The sequence below is a fragment of the Amblyomma maculatum genome, chromosome 4 (genome assembly GCF_055883805.1).
Source record: "Amblyomma maculatum isolate TAMU_Amacu chromosome 4, ASM5588380v1, whole genome shotgun sequence".
In the NCBI taxonomy this organism is placed as follows: Eukaryota; Metazoa; Arthropoda; class Arachnida; order Ixodida; family Ixodidae; genus Amblyomma; species Amblyomma maculatum.
This window is the reverse complement of record NC_139347.1, coordinates 59,411,583-59,428,163: the sequence shown is the minus strand read 5'-3', so window position 1 is coordinate 59,428,163 and position 16,581 is coordinate 59,411,583. Positions and strand designations below refer to the sequence as shown.

Here is a 16,581-nt window from a genome sequence, read left to right as displayed (position 1 = left end):
GTGCGACGGATCTTTCACCGGAAGAGGACTATGACGGTACGCAATAAAACTTTCCGAAGTTGGTCCTTTGAAGAATCGGTTTACGAATACGGTTCTAGCCTAGCTATGTCCAGTGCTGTGGGCATTTATTTGTGTTTAGGGCCTCCAGAAACATTTAAGCATGTAAGTTAACGAGAACGAAAAGCATAGAAGGTAGGACGAGTGTGAAATTTCCCACTGTCAACGATTCAATCCATTCGAGAACGACATCATATAGGAGATCAAAATGTAGTGCGAAAGACAATACATTCAACAATCAGGAAGAGGTGTCAATACAAAACTACTAGAATATAACAATAACTGAGTTAACGCCACCCAATCTTGAAATTTAGTGCCAGTGCAAACGAAAGTGCAACCTTGTCTGACAAAATAGTTATTGCTTGGAAGAAAAATATTGAGGACAAAGAAATATGTGTAAGGATACATCGGTCGCGCTCTGCGAAACCGAGATAGATATGATAGAAGTGCAGATTCGGGATAATGGGCAATGAAAAAACGATCACGTGGATGCATCAATACACTTTCACTATATATGATTTCATCTCCACATAAACAACATCCCATCGATACGTGATTAAAAAGCTGTAAATTAGCACTTGTGACGTCTGTCAATGACAGACGTCACAAGTGTCCTCCCATGTTCCCCAAGTAGCGCATTTGAAAGGAAAGGCGAATAGCGGATCCCTATCATTTTACTTCAGAGAATCATTATCTTTGCAGTCTATAAATAGCGCATCCTAATGAAAATTCCGGTGGCTGACCTCTACCAATAGCTGTCCTTTGTGGATATAGGTTTTAGTGCTGCCTTTCAATATCAGGCCCACAGGTCCGCACAGGCCGTCTCTATTGCTGAATAATGCGCGCTCAAGTCGCGCACAATGAAACGTATGCTCGGAGCACTTTTATTAATCAATAATACAAAAGAAGTGGAAACAAGTACGCATTCATCTGAGTGATGTCCCTTCTTCAATGCTATGTTCGAATTGGGTACATTGGAAAAGTTTTTCGATTCTAGACACCACTTTCTTTTTCTTTTTTTTTTTATGGCTCACAGAAGGGCCTCGTACGGAGAGATTGTTTTAATGTTTACAGAATGGCATCGTAAAATTCTTGGATATTCAACTTTTCACTCCATACTGGCGGGTTGTACAGCACGGCGGATATCATTTACTTACGTTACCTAGCGTAATAATAAGTCACTAACTAAAATTTCCTTTGTTATTGTTTATTTAAACGGGCAATATATTTCATTCCGAAACTTACTGCACGATATCAAAGGTGACTACACCGTTTGAATTTTCTAAGTCGGCAGCGTGATTCGGAATATCGAGCGCCAGAAATATACATCCGACATCTCGTTGAATAGCCTTTCTAGCATTCACAGTTTTAAGATGGTCTCTCTTGCATTCCTTATGCATCAGATACAGACGGCCTTTGCGTATATATGATAATTTTGAGGAGTTTGACAAAATTTTGACGGAAATATCATGCGCCACGATAATTTTTTATAATAATGCAATAAGCAATGACCATTAAATGCCAATTTCGGCGTTCGATATTTTGTTCTGCATAGCTGACGACAAACGTTGCAAAAGTAGGCTCACGTTCGATATTTACGGCCTTCAATTTCGCAGAAAGATTTTGTTCCTAAAAAATAAATAAAACACGTAATTTATGTTACGTAATCTTACATTTGCAGACATGTAATACTTACTGCTTTTGTCAAAAAGTAACCAAGCCACCTCGGCGGCGCCAGGACAGAGCTCGCTGCCGTGAAGCAGCGCTGTGGTCGCTGACACCAAGCTCTTCGCGTGCGAGCTTAAACTGTGTGACACAACCCTGCGACCTGTTTTTTATTATTATTATTATTATTATTATTCATTCAGCTCAACAGAAGCCGAGTAAACTCCGTGCGAGACGGCCTGCCAAGTGTACACCTGCTGGAGAGGAAGACAGCAACTCCTCAGCTGTTGCTGCAGAGGCTGACTAAGCCAGGCTGATGATTCTGATTACAATTATGGCAGCTAGAGTGTGGCTGACGTCAACTTGCTGTACAGTGCTTTGTTTTAACTGTTTTACCAAACTCGACACATCAGCTCTACCAGCCTTTCTTGCTCGCTATTTTGTAGTTGACATCTTTTTTTTTTCACATTTTTGTTTCGAATGCTACTTCACACTTATCAGGCCGGTACTAGAGTAAGCTAATGCCGTTTGATTCCAGTTTACTAAACAGTTCATCAAAAAACTGAAGGCGGTACAAAGAAAGGCACTAAGATTTATGTATAATAGACACTCCATTACAGACTCGCCAACAGAATTTCTCAAACGCGTAGAACTTCTAACCTTGGAAAACAGAGCATGTCTTGCAAGACTTAAAATCATATACCAGGTAATACACAATCAACTAAAACTGCCTATTATAAGGTACATGCCGATGTCCTCGAACAGAATAACCCGTTATTACCTTACGTGTACATTAGGCGAATTTTCATTTATTGCTGATATCTCCAAATACTCACTTTTTCCAAGTGCAACACGAGAATGGAACAATCTAAAATCTAAAATTACTAACAGCTCGTCCTTACCTAAGTTTAGTTCCCTTTATTCAGATGAACTATACGCAACGCAGTAATAATTGGTTCCTTACTTTCATACTTCCTTGTTTTCTTATGTTATTTTTTCTCGCCTGTTTCTGCATGATTCAAGTTGTGAGTTCATTATAGTCGATTTTCTTCTATTTTGTATTTTGAACCTTGATTGTGGCTTGACTGTTAATTAGAATTAATACTGATTCCGTCACTGACTGCGACTGAAATTTTTCTTGCCGTATTCCTTTTGTACTAGTTGTTATCATATGTAATCATGTAATCAATATATGTGACATACCCTTTTTTTTTTTCGATTGTTGTAAGCTTGTATATAACACTCTACACCATGTAATATTATGTATCCTTTTAAACTTTAGTGTACGTATACTCACAGCCCTTCCTGTTACAATCCCTGATGGGATTCGTAGTATCAAATAAAAGAAAATTCAGAAAACAACATTTATAGTTTATGATGACTTCAAATTAATTTTTTTTTTTGTGTAGGTTCACATACATAGTTTAATAATGACTAGAGATCGCCTTGAATAAAACATAACAGAGGAATCGCAGTCGTGCAACCGGTGCGGATGTGCAAGCGAACTCTGCATGCGAGCGAATGCACGGACTCTCGGCGGATGGGAACCCATGAGAAAAACGAAACGCGTGAAAAACTTGCGCAATCATTTATGCAATCAATAATATAGAGAAGTCAGCTTTCGCGGACGCCGAGAAAAAAAAAATCCGGCGCAGTGGCAACATTCGCATGCTGAAATTGACGCATCATTAGCATTTACCAGCGTTCGCCTGTAAATAGATGTAATCGCTCCTTGTACGGGCGAACAACTTGCATTTTCACTTCGAGTTGTGGCCGTAAATTATCTATCTGAAGCGGCTTACCAGGCTTGGGCATGAGAATAATGTCAGCTATTTTTCATTGATGAAGTATTTTCTCTTTCTTCCAACACCCCTCCATCCGCTGAGTTCGTGTGGTTACCGGTTCGTCATGTAGTATTTGGTTAGTGGCACCGTTTGGGCCCGGCGCCGTATTTGGTTCTAAGCCTTTCTACTCTCAATTCTGCCTCACTCATAGGGGCATCAAGCTCATCATTGGGGTCCCCTAAGTAATATGGTAGAGATCTCCAGTTTGTATCTCCAACGTATAAGTCTTGTAACTGCCGAAAGGAGTTCTCGTCATCTCTTGGAAATGAGCTTCTAATTTTCTTGAGATTAGTGCCTGCTTGAGCATTCGAGCTCGCGGGTTCCAGGAGCTGATGAAGTCCCCAGGTCTTGGGCATGCTCATATCATTCTCCATGTGTTCGCATCGATTACCCCAGTTTTACTCGCATAGCTTGAAAGCGTAATATTTAACGACCTTATTATACCGACGTAACTTACGCCTTAGGTGACGATTCCACCGCTGCCCCTAAGTCTCCGTTCCATTAGTTCCTTTGCCTGCCACATGCGGAGAAGACGACTATCCATTAACTCCAGAGCGGTAGCCCCAGCGTGATAATTAATCGTTACCCAGACGCCGGTCTCTAGTGCAATCCACGTGTCGAGGTTGGTTATTTTGCTTTTCTTTTCGCCTATCCTGTTATCACAGAATTTATTCCATTCTACTATCGCTGGCTTTGCACGACGCTTGAGGCCTGGACCACCCCTAGTTTAAGCGTGATTATTTAGTGAGCGCTACCGAAGTTGAGGTACGAGCTGCTCCACCGTGGGCTGAGAACGTGGCTAGATAGTGTAAGGTCGGGGGATGCACCTAAATTAACACTGTTTCCAATTCGTTTCCGACAGGTGCCTAGGCCTTGTATATCCTCCCACGACTGCCACCTTTTCAGGCAATGCGCACAGTATCGCCATGCAGGGTGTCTTACAATACAATCGCTCATAATCACGAACGGATGTTCCCCGTAGACTTGCTCTGCTTTCCGAAGCAGGATCCTAAATCTGGCCTTACGCTGCCTTGGTGAGCTGTAAATATTGAAGAAGATATTGACACTAGGTCTGCATTGAAGAAGGATAGACAATTGGGCAAGTTGGTATTGGTACATATTATAAAGGTAGAGCGCAAAAAGACACAAGACGAAAAGAAGACGGACAGACGCGCGTGATACCAACTACTCCCATTTTAAAGATCGCTGTCGCAACTGTGAAAAAGATGAAAAGAAAACGCGATTACAGTTCGCTTGAAGTTCAAGCTTTGGCAGCCCTATTTAAACTCATTCCGACTTTCGTTAGTTACGGCTGCCGAACAGCTGACACCAAACAAGGTAAATCACGCCCGCGACGCCAGCGAAACCTGCCGGGCTCTGTCTAATGGCCACCGATTCCAGATACACGTGGGACAACACACTGATAGTTATCGGCGTCGCTTTCGGCCAGCTTTTGGCGTTCTATTTCTGCCAACTGTCCTGTAGTTTCGAAAGACAGCAACACGAGAACCTCGAGATTGCACTACAGACGCCTCACTATCGCGAGACTACAACGGCTCCCGACTAACGACGAGTGAGCAAGCATGCTTGCAGCCTTCCTCGCAAAGGAGGGATGCTTGGATCCACATGTAAACTTTTTTATTGCAAAAGCAATACTACGACAACCAAAGCGAGACATCGGGTGGTCGCAGCTACGCCGTGAAGAGGCGTAGCTACGATCTCCTCATAAAAAAAAAAAAAAAGAAAGAAATCAGCTTGCCATGACATTTGAATTCACGTTACCTCTATGCCACGGGCAGAAGCTGCCAACTCGGGTCGCTGCTTTCATATGGATATGAAGGGTGATATCAGAATCAGCCTGCCAGAACTGTTTGCATTCTCATTACCCCTACGGCATACAGGCACGCCCATCCGGCTTAATTGAAACGTGACTTTATATGTGGGCTGGTAGCTTACGCTCTCGCGTCACACCCTTAAAGGGTGAGCTTAAGTTTACCCAATAATGTAGCGCCTTACACTGATAGGGTGTAATAGGGGACTAAATTAGCAGGCAAAAGAAGCTTCCGCCGTTGCTTTTCCAATTCAACTATGGTTAAGCCGACCTAAACCACAACTTTGTTGTTGTTTTTTCAATCTCTTTTTCAGAAATTAAAGGGCGCTCATAATGGAAAAAATACGCCATCTGCTTTTTGAACATAAAGCCGCGGCTACCTTCCCCACGTGCAAAGACAGCCTATTGTCTACTGACAGAATTTACAAAAAGGAACCTGAACTTGGTTGCAAAACAAAATGTCATTATCTTGCACGAAGATGGTTGTGTCACGCTGCTCGTAATTGTTTGATGCATAAGCGTTTCGTTTCTTTTCATTCTGTTCTTGCATTTACCAAAATTACTAGACAGCAACAAACTGTAGAAGCAAAGTACTCGCTCTAGTACCGAACAACAGGAGCTGACAACAGTTTTTTTTTCTAATGTTACCTGGGGTAATGAAGAAACATCAGAAAGCAAAACTACCACCAGATTTTGTAGTACTTATTGATTATGGCATTGAACATTTCCCAAGCGCCATATGCCGTAAGATATGCCAACAAAACACACGAAAATTAACATACATAAAATAACGAGAAATGAAAATGAACCTCGCGTTTGCAGTCACTCCTCACCAGACCGAAACTGTCGTATGTATGTAAATATTTTTCTCTGGCGTCTTCAACTCTTCGCAAAGAGAAAATAACCAGCAGTATAGCGTCATGTGTTTTGTATTCAAAACAAGGTCAGAAACTGAAACTATGGGACGAACAGCTGCTCTATAACGCTCCTCCCTGGGCTTCACTAAAGGACGGTTGCCTTGAAAAAGCAAACGTCCAGGGGGTCCACCGTCGCATTGATACTGTCACCAGGATAAACCTTTCCAATGACGGTATTGTTGCGAATGAGATCAGTAAGCACATAGCCCGCGGGACTGTCAAGACCGAGGCTGAGCAGGCTGATGGACGCCGCGACAGGACCGCCCAGAACCTTCGTGCTGTGCACCAACACAGCCAGTGACTTCTTTCCGTTTGAAAGCTGAGGAGTCACCCAGCGAGCCCACACGTCCAGGTTCTTCGCCTGAAGGAACATAAAAATGCACCCGTTGACACAGCGTCTATAAACCGCATTTGCGCAGCGTGTGGTACCAATCGTGGCATCACGGAGAAAACACAAAAAAATTCTATAGAAAGCCCTGAAATCGTGGTTTATTTCAATATTTTTTGCCCGATTTAGTGCTTAGTCGAAAAATACATTCTTGTTGCGCTCAGATTGAAGCTGCAGCATTCGATGGAACATTATGTTTCACAAAAAGAGCCCTACCGTTTGGTTTAACAAAGAAACGTTTCCAAACCCGGGAAGCAAGACACGCCTGCATTCCTCTCAGCAGGCCAAGTAAATTTCAGTTTCATTGTGTCAGCTTTGCTTTAAATGTAGCCTACGGAGCTCATTCCGAGTGCCCTTGAGTGCAGCTTACCACATCCAGCAAACGGGTAAATTAATATAGGCAGAACTTTATCACAGTAGACCATTACAGTGTACAGTCAGGGACAAAATTTGCGTTGTGCGAATTCGTGGAAAAACAATAATTTCTTTGTTTTTTCGCTAGTTTTTCCTGTGATACTTTTTCTCTGAATTTGGCGTGCATGTCCCCTCGTAACTAAGCACATTTAATTCACTGTGTTTGCCCAGTCACACATACATATACTTTCCCACGAACTCACCGCAAACTTTTGTCCCTAGACTGTATATGCAAACGGTATAAACAGGCAGTACACCTTAGCGTGGACAAAAATTACAGCAACGAAGTACGCTGTACGAACGGTTCAGGAGCAGTTCTTGAGCCGAATACGCTACCCCAACGCCACAGGGTCACGCTGGTTCTACTGAGCAAAAAAGGAGTATGATATGGCGGCAAGTGTGTCGAAGACCTTGAAAAGGTGCGCTTTCGGAACCCCAAACCATCGTACGGACACTTTAACGCCGTTACGTCGCACTCCTCAGGTGAACCTAAGTGTTCTTCAAGTTTTCTGCAGTGGCCTATATAGTTATAGGCTGATGGTGGTGACTGCTCGTTCTGATGTCAGTGAAACCGAAGTTAATAAAGTTCAATCCTGTATAACCCACAATTGCGTCTGAATAGTTACCTTGTATATGCGTCTTCCCATCAGTCCGAGTGGGTCTTGATCAACGGCGATAATGTACTTGTTTAGAAGTAGCTCCTTTGACTCGGCAGGAATGTTTCTGAGGTCGTTCGACATAATCAGCGGCGCTGCCATGATTGCCCAGTAGGCCAAGTGTGCGCGCTGCTGCTCGATTGTCAAGCCATAGTTTCCAATAACCAGCTGAAAAACAAGGACGAAACGAGCAACGTTAGAGCTTATTTCATGTAAAAGTAAAGTAAGCATGTTATATTTTGCATGTTGGCGATGTCGAAAACGATAATGGCTCTGTAGGGAATTGGCATACCATGTCAGGGTCATTCCATGCACCTGGTCCGGTCACAGCGGTCACAGGGTCTTGCACGCTTGCTTCGAAGTTAACTATACTGGAAATTTGATCCCAGGTGTAGTTGATGTCAAAATAGTTTCTCCACAGATTGCAATTCTTGGATATGTTTTTGTAGTTGGGCTGAAACCGAGGGAATTAGACAGTGCGCATTGAAGAATCGTGATGCGGCGCAGCAGTTTTTCAATAACTAGTGTTAACCTCATTAACGTCGTAATTTCTGTCATGAATTTGTTCTTTCCTAATTAGCGCATTATACCGTCAAGTTCACGATTTTATAAGGGGGGTAAACAAACAATGGCAAATAGTTGCTGCAAAAAATATTCATGTGTGCTAGAAAATGTATTTAAAAGCAAATATTTGCTCTGTCGAAAGCCTAATTTAGTCACTCAGTTTTTGCAGAAACCGTGGCATGCAAAATTTGAATACCGCCTTAGCTACACTGCCCTATGCGTTTTTGCTTTCATCAATGCACCAGTGTCAAATTCAAAGGGTAGAGTTTTTTTGCATATGCAAAAATAGAAACGTATAGCTACTACTCTACCGTGTACAGTGCGATTTTTTTTTTCGAGCATTGCAGTGAACATCCCTTGACAGAAAATAACTCTAGAAAGCGTTTGCCGAATTCCCCCAGAAAAGCAATTTTAACCAATGCAAATGACTTCAAGCTAAGGAACCTTCAACTCAGTGCAACTTTCAGTCTAGCGGACATTGAAACACTTTAGTACTCCTGCTAAAAATGCAGGATTTGAGTCTACGTCGAGCAATATACGTTCAGATAAACTGTGAGCAATACAAGCTCGAAACTGCATAAAAGCATAAATTCGCAAAGACAGACTTTAGCGTCATCCTGGATAACTTGTTTGCATCTTCAGCAGGACTAAGAGAATACAACTCAGTAAGAGTTGCATATTTGTTCTGGAGACGTTGACAGCATTCACACCAGCAGGCGTTCGTACATACATTTGAGTGCATATATATATATAAGCATACACCAACTCGCTCAGTTAAAAAAAAAATAAATGTGGGAGTACCGAATATCCCAATCGAGTTCAAAAATTGCGGCATTTTATCGAAAGCTCCTTGACCTCATATATGTCTGGAGCTTTCGATACTGAGGAATAAACTCCATTAGGAACCATTTAGGTGCTTCATGTTTACTCCAGTTGATAAAAACAAGATATTCGATTCGTCTGAGCTAAACTTTCACTTTAACCGCAATTCCAGTGCTTTTTCGACACTTACAGACCTCGATGAAATTTGTATTGTATATAAAATTTTGAAATCAACACTATGCGTCACACGACCCCCCGCTGAGAGCAGTTTATTTTTCTCGCGAAATGATCTTATGCACATGCGTCTGGCACTGACAATTTTATGACACAATTTCCTCCAGGCTGCGGGTCAGATTTGTGCTTCTCTCGCGTTTCCCTTTAAGCTCCCAACCTGCACTATATTGTTTACTCTAAAACCGGGAGGGGTCGGCCTTCACAGTAATATTTGGCGGAAGGTAATCGGTAAACAGCGAGGGCATGGAAAAAAAAAGAAACGGCGGATTTGAACTCCTCTTCGACATGCTGCTTCGGTGTAGTTAAGAAGGAGCCACACCAGTGTGTTGCGCACTGCAAGCGGGGTCTACTGACACTAGCAGTATACACCGGGCCGCAACCTATAGTTACCATTGAAATTCAAATTGCAGGCTTGTTTAAAATAATTTCGCAAGTCTTTTCTTTTTTTTCAAATGAAGCTTCATGCTTTGTTAAAAAAGCCCTCGGCATATAAGTCAAACATAATACGATAGAAAAACCTTTAAATCAAAGTCCTCTCATGGTCGTTCCAGCGTCATTTTACGGTATATATTTTATTGCACCCAGAGAAGCCTTTTTTTTTTGTTTAACAAAACAATAAAATTTGAAAAGCGAATAGCGACCAGACCGCGAATATGACTTAATTAAATAATTATTACCAGTATCCCGGCAACAATCTGGTAAAGTGGCCATTCGCAAGAGTACACCATGTCCCTTCCAGTCTCACGAAGTGCCTGACCCATTTCCGGATACACTGCACAAAAGAAAAGTTGGAAGGTACACTTCAATGTGATACAAAACGACAATTATGCTGATGATTGTGATGGTCCATTGTGCACCTCTTGAAATTCCATATAAAGCGAAAGAGAAAACTGAAGTGCCTGGCTGCTTGTATTTCGTTACTTGGCTACCTTTTGCTAATATTCAGAAACAAATACTTTGATTGATTGATTGATTGATTGATTGATTGATTGATTGATTGATTGATTGATTGATTGATTGATTGATTGATTGATTGATTGATTGATTGACCGATCGATCGATCGATTGATTGATTGATTGATTGATTGATTGATTGATTGATTGATTGATTGATTGATTGATTGATTGATTGATTGATTGATTGATTGATTGATTGATTGATTGATAACATGAGGCACACAGACTAGAAATAACGGCTGCGACGGCATACGCAGTATGCAGTGCTTTTTATTGGGTTTCTGCTGAACCCGAGAGCTGGAGTAGGTATTGCGTGCGCAAGATCTTAACTCATTATCAGCACTCAATTGAAGCAAAGTGCAGTCGCACGCTACCATGAATTACAAGCTTCCGTTACGGAGACAATAAAGGTGCTCCCGCGACAAGAAGGCGCTGTAAAAGCAGAGCATTCAAATTTAGTTCACTGTCGAATATTCAGAAAGGTTTACGCAATATTACGTTCCGAAAGCTGCCTCCCTCACATGTGTCCATGTCCGAGGCTTTTGCATTGCAGCCGTCCACCTTGACGTAGTCGACGCCCCAGTCAGCGAAAGTCTGAGCATCGGTTGCGTAGTGTCCATAGCTTCCTGGATATCCGCCGCAGGTCTTCGATCCGATGTCAGCGTAGATGCCAAACTTGAGGCCCTTTTCATGAACCTTTGTGAAAAACATCAACGAGAACAGATGACCGGGGCGGAATGTGCCCACAACAAATACATAAGAAGCATGAACGACTAAATTTGTTCCCCATTTTCAAGCTTGCTGATTACACGGGTAACTGCAGCTCCAACTGGAGCGAAGAAATATATCGGCATAGATTTTTTTTCGCTCCTAAACGAGAACAAATAGCACAAAAATGCAATCCTTCCAGTCAAGTGCAGCAGCTCCGGATAGCTGCCTCAAGGTCCCCCATGAGTCGCTTGCCTTGGATGGATAACTTGCATGGTCGCTTGCATGGATAACGCATTGCAGTTCCCACCTTGTCAACGAGCTTCTTCATTCCTTCCGGAAAACGCCGAGGGTCTGCGAAGAGCCTCCCTTCTAGGTCCCTGTTGGTGTGACTCCAGCAGTCATCGATCATCACGTATTCGTAACCGGCCTCTAGGTATCCATCCTCAACCATCTTGTCTGCCATTTGTAGTATCAGTTCAGAGCTGAAAAGCGCGCACAAAATGAGTCATATACTTGTCCTGAAGAGAGAAAGAGAGAGATAAATGTTTATTCCGAACAGGCGTGAAATACTCGCCCTAGGTGGACAGCCTCCTGAACAACAACAAAAAATTGGTTGATCAACATGTCACCCATGTGACTTAAAACTTACCTCAAATAGCAACCCCGAAAGACGGTATATCTCTACACGAGGTTAACCCCTTTTTTAGTACCAAACTTTATCTGAACTGCTGAAGTACTGGACAAAAACAGTGCCCTTCGTCAAAATGGAGCTATGTGCCAACGTCTCTGAAAACCTGCTGAAAGCGATAAATACCTTCGATACATGGCGCACGACAAGCTGTGCGCCCGTCAAAAGACACAGATTTCAGCAATAATCCAGATTAATAAAATTTTTCTGCCTTATTCAACAATTTGCAAGCAAGGTTTTTCACAAACGACTCACTTGCCGACCTTCAGTTTTAAGTTGTCAAAAGCAAAACAAGTGCGGGGTTTTTGATCCTTCCAAAATGTGTTTACTTCCTTCTGTCTGCGCTCATGGCGCATGTCCTGTAGCCTTCCGAACAATTCTAGGGATAGCTACGCCATATTGCCTTTCTCAACTGTGGCATTGTGGAAATCCCATTTGGGGAATTTCGCACATTTCTGATCAGAAGAAAGCCGCTGAAAATAACGGCTCTGCGACTGTGGTGCATCGCTTTCAGTCTGCTGTGCCAGATAAAAAAGAAGAAGAAGAAACGTAATGGGCAAACAAATAGAAGTTTGCCCGAGGTATTAGTTAGGCGCGTGCGCAAAATCTACGTTGGTAGCATACTGTCCATTGGACTGTTAACCTCTTAATCGTCGAAAAAGCCTGCACGACGAGCTAATTTATAAGTTTTGGTGCAATCCACACTAGCCGACATGCTGACAGGGTGCTGAAGATGAAACTCACAAGATCTTTCAGCAGCTGTAGCTTTAAAATGATCCCTTAATTTGGAATCCGTGCTCGTGATAAGTGTCCGTGTGCGCATACGCGCGCCTCAGAGAAAGAGGCACTTTAACCGACTAAGTCACATGAAAAGATGCAAAGCGGGCTCACATGACTACAATTAAAATGTGCAGCATTATAGCTTCGATTACCCCACTCATTCCTGCTACTCCAGTGTTTCAACAAGCGTGGCATTGATTCGTGTCCGTGTGCGCATACGCGCGCCTCAGAGAAAGAGGCACTTTAACCGACTAAGTCACATGAAAAGATGCAAAGCGGGCTCACATGACTACAATTAAAATGTGCAGCATTATAGCTTCGATTACCCCACTCATTCCTGCTACTCCAGTGTTTCAACAAGCGTGGCATTGATTCAGACATGATAATATCATGATTGTCTGCCTCAAGCACAAAGCTGATAAGAAGGAACAGGTAGGGGCTGCTTTCGTCTGCACGTATTCAAAAGACAGTAGATACCACCGTCGTCTGTTCCTTGCGGAAGAGTGCCTAATGCTGTGGCTCACTAGCTGCGACGTTCGGCTGCTATACCAAATGTCACGGGATCGTATCCCTGACGTGGTAGTAAAAGTGATGGGGATACATATACTCGGCCATGAAGGTAGTCTTTAGTCTTTTTGTCTATTAATTTCAGTTATGTATACCTTATGTCTGCGGAGCATGGAAAAAAGCCTCACGTTAGCGACTTGACGATACTCCCTCCAACTAGGCCAGATCGGTGGCAGAGGTAACAAATAGCTATTAGGAGACATTTCAACAGAGCACAATTTGCTGAAAATATTATCCATATGCACACATAGCTTATCTGCAACTGTAAGGAAAAGATATAAAACTTTTGTACAGAGGAAGATTTAGAACAATGCTGTTCTCAGGAAGCCCAACCCAGGACAAACATAACTCAAAATGGTGCAAAAGAAAGGCCAATAAGAACATGTTTATACAATGAACAGCAACGAAAGCATTAAAAACGCCAAGAGAAAACATCGTTACAGAAATAATTGCTTTTAGCTGTCGATAGGGAAGCGAACGACCAGGAAAATCGGGTAGACCGAATCAGTTACGCAGGATAGGCTGACGCGAATGCAACCTGTACACTCTCTTTGCAGTTGTCATCAATGAAGACAGAACAAACAAAAAATTCACGGCTCCGTCGACTGCCTCATGCAGAATCAATTCCAAACAGCGCAATTTATACTGCTTGCGAGTCATCTGTTGTGGCAGTAGCGTACAGATTTCGGGAGTATTGATGGCCGCCACGTACCGGGTGCCACTAAAAACGGCAGCCTGCACTTTATTACTCACCTAAAATATGCTTCCGTAATCATCATCTCTGTAAATACACACATACTATTTAGCTTACAGTCGTAAGATACCACTTTACGTGCAAAACGACACGGCATATGTCCCCCATCCGCTTGTTCCCAAACCACAAAAGCGTACGAGGTAGTGTGCTTGGCTCGCCAGACAAAAATCATGGGCTCAAATCGCGCTATTGCATTTTTCTTTAAAGAGACAGAACACTGGCCAAAATATGTCATAGGATTATGGTGGAGATGAGGAGACCTTGTCTCATATAGTACAGATGGAGCACTAAAATATCAAAGAAAAGAGGCTTTACAATTTTAATTTGCCATTGAAAATCGTAAAAAAAAAAACCGAGGCGCTATCTAGCGGAGAAACCCTATTACTTTCAGTGTAGTACCCCAAGTGACTACATATCAGCAAAATGTTGCTGATTTTCATAAGTGCACACTGTTCTTGTTAATTCTATCAGTGCTTGTCATAATTTATTATATTTTGCGCTCTCTGAACTCCGTCCTTAAATAAAAACACCCCTCATTTCGCACCGCGAGAGGCATGCTTTCAGGTTTTTTCACTAGATGGCGCCACAGTGTTTGGAATTACGTGAATGAAGCGACGATAGTGCCCACTTAAACCTTCGCCGTCGAGGCTTGCGTTATTGTGTAGTAACCGCCTTGAATGTGAAACTGAAAAGAACGTTACTAAAAGCAAAAAATGTCGAATTACTATCTGGCGAGTGAAATTTATACTTGTTTTCGGTACGTCTCATTTTCGGCGACTATACCAGCCGTCCTCGCGGTCCATGCTCATGGTTTCGAGCATCGGACTACATAAAAACGAGCGCATGCACTGATGGAAAAATTCTCGGCAAAACTTTTCTACAGTGTTTCTACCAAAACCGCTGTGGAATCGAACATTTTAGACATCAATCTTTCCATTGAGCCAAAAACAATTTGAGGCCTAAATTCCAGCGTTCTGTCCCTTTAAGCGAGATTGATTTCTTTAAACGTGGTCTCTCTCGTATCCTCTTCGTTACATAACATTGAATAAATTCGATCTATCAATGCCTCAGTTTGTTTAACGTCCCAAAGCGACTCAGGCTACGAGAGACGCCGTAGTGGAGGGCTCCGAAAATTTCAACCACATGGAGTTATTTAACGTGCACTGACATTGCAAAGCACACGGGCGCCTTGCTTTTCACTCCCATCGAAAGCGGCCGCCGCGGTCGGAATTCGATCCCGCAGCCCTGGGCTAAGTACCCGAGCGCCGTGACCACTGCATTACCACGGCGGGGGGGATGGATTCAGCCATGCCATTTTTAATAAATTTAATCCCTTCCGTGATGTCACATTTAACGTACACCTCGCGGAACATTTGACGCTTCCGCGCTAGTTCATGTGAATGTGGCGTCATGATTCTGTCGTCCAACCAGGGTTATTTGTTCACGGCTGACGACACAGGTATTTTTGCCACATGGGATCCCACGTTATTGCGTAAAAGAGCACGCTTGCTATTAAAAGACCTCAAATGGTCGTCGAGGTCTGCCCGGGGCCCTCTGCTGCGCCGTCCCTCACAGCTCATGTAGCACTGGGACGTTAAAAGCTACATGATATAACCCATAGTACATCATTTATAGGAAGCGCATTCGCCGAGGTTGCAAAAGTAATAGAGGCGATTGAAATGCACGAGTCGTAGTCATTTCTACATATCTTTGGTTAAACGAAAACTGTTTTGCTTTCAGTTTTCAAATTGCATACAGGCTTACACTAACCCTTCCAGGATGAAAAGGTAAAGGAAATAAAACCAATGTTCATGGCCCTCTGCCTTATCAGTGTGAAAAAACAGGACGCAACAAATATAGCTTGGTGCTCATTTTGCTCCTGACGAGAATGGTGACATACGTTGAAATATTCTCATTTATCAAAATGGAACACCAAACAGCACTATGAACAATGCGAGCACCCCAGCATGCGTTCAGTAGCAAACAGCACTCTAGTCATCTATACAGTCCTCCTCTTTTGTACCGAAAGAAGCACCGCATAAGCACATGGCCACACTTCACCACTCACGTGAGGCAGTTCTCGCTCCGGCCCAGGGCACACTCGTTGCACATGAACCGGCTCCAGGTGAGCCATCCCATGGGAGGCGTCAGCGCCAGTCCGTTGTCCAGGCATCTCACGCCAGTCCCCCATAAAGTGAAGGCGCCGAAGCACAACAGGACAGCGGAGACTCTCGAAGCCATCGCTAAATCCTTGTGAACCGGAACAACGCGAATGATCGACTGCGCTAAGTCCTCGTGTCTGTGCTTCGGATGCTCAGGGGTCGATCTTGTAATCGGGAAAAGCCGATACAAAGCACCGCGGCAACAGCAAGTCAATGGCTTGATTAGGACGAGGAGAACCCTCGACTCCCTATCTGCTAGCAAACAACTGATTCAGTTCCAGAATGATTTTAAGCACGTGAGTAGCTTGCGATATCCGTCTGGAGAGGGTGATAGCAGTGACTGTTGTTTGAGAAATCATAAATGCAGACAACAAACTGCCGTGAGCTCATATGAAAGACGAGCACAGTGAATTGAATCGAAAGTTGGCGCAATTGCACGTGCTACGTTTGGTCTACAGTAGTTCATATTCGTAACTGCACGAGGAAGCTGGGGCAAGAAAAAGATCGACACATACACAGGACGAAAAAACAGAGCTAGGCAAGTCCTTTTCAACATCTTTATTTCACATA

General features: G+C 43.1%; 1 protein-coding gene across 1 annotated transcript; it reads right to left on the bottom strand.

Annotated features, from left to right (window-relative positions):
- Nucleotides 1-5,193: 5,193 nt before the first annotated feature.
- LOC146191176 (alpha-galactosidase A-like) lies at nucleotides 5,194-16,163 on the bottom strand. The gene is made up of 7 exons (XM_084599889.1): nucleotides 15,918-16,163; nucleotides 11,368-11,542; nucleotides 10,871-11,045; nucleotides 10,070-10,164; nucleotides 8,065-8,226; nucleotides 7,743-7,940; nucleotides 5,194-6,675 (listed from the first exon to the last, which is right to left on the bottom strand). The coding sequence occupies exons 1-7, from the start codon at nucleotides 16,088-16,090 to the stop codon at nucleotides 6,400-6,402; spliced, it is 1,254 nt and encodes a 417-aa protein (XP_084456015.1). The 5' UTR covers nucleotides 16,091-16,163; the 3' UTR covers nucleotides 5,194-6,399.
- Between the last annotated feature and the right edge of the window lie 418 nt (nucleotides 16,164-16,581).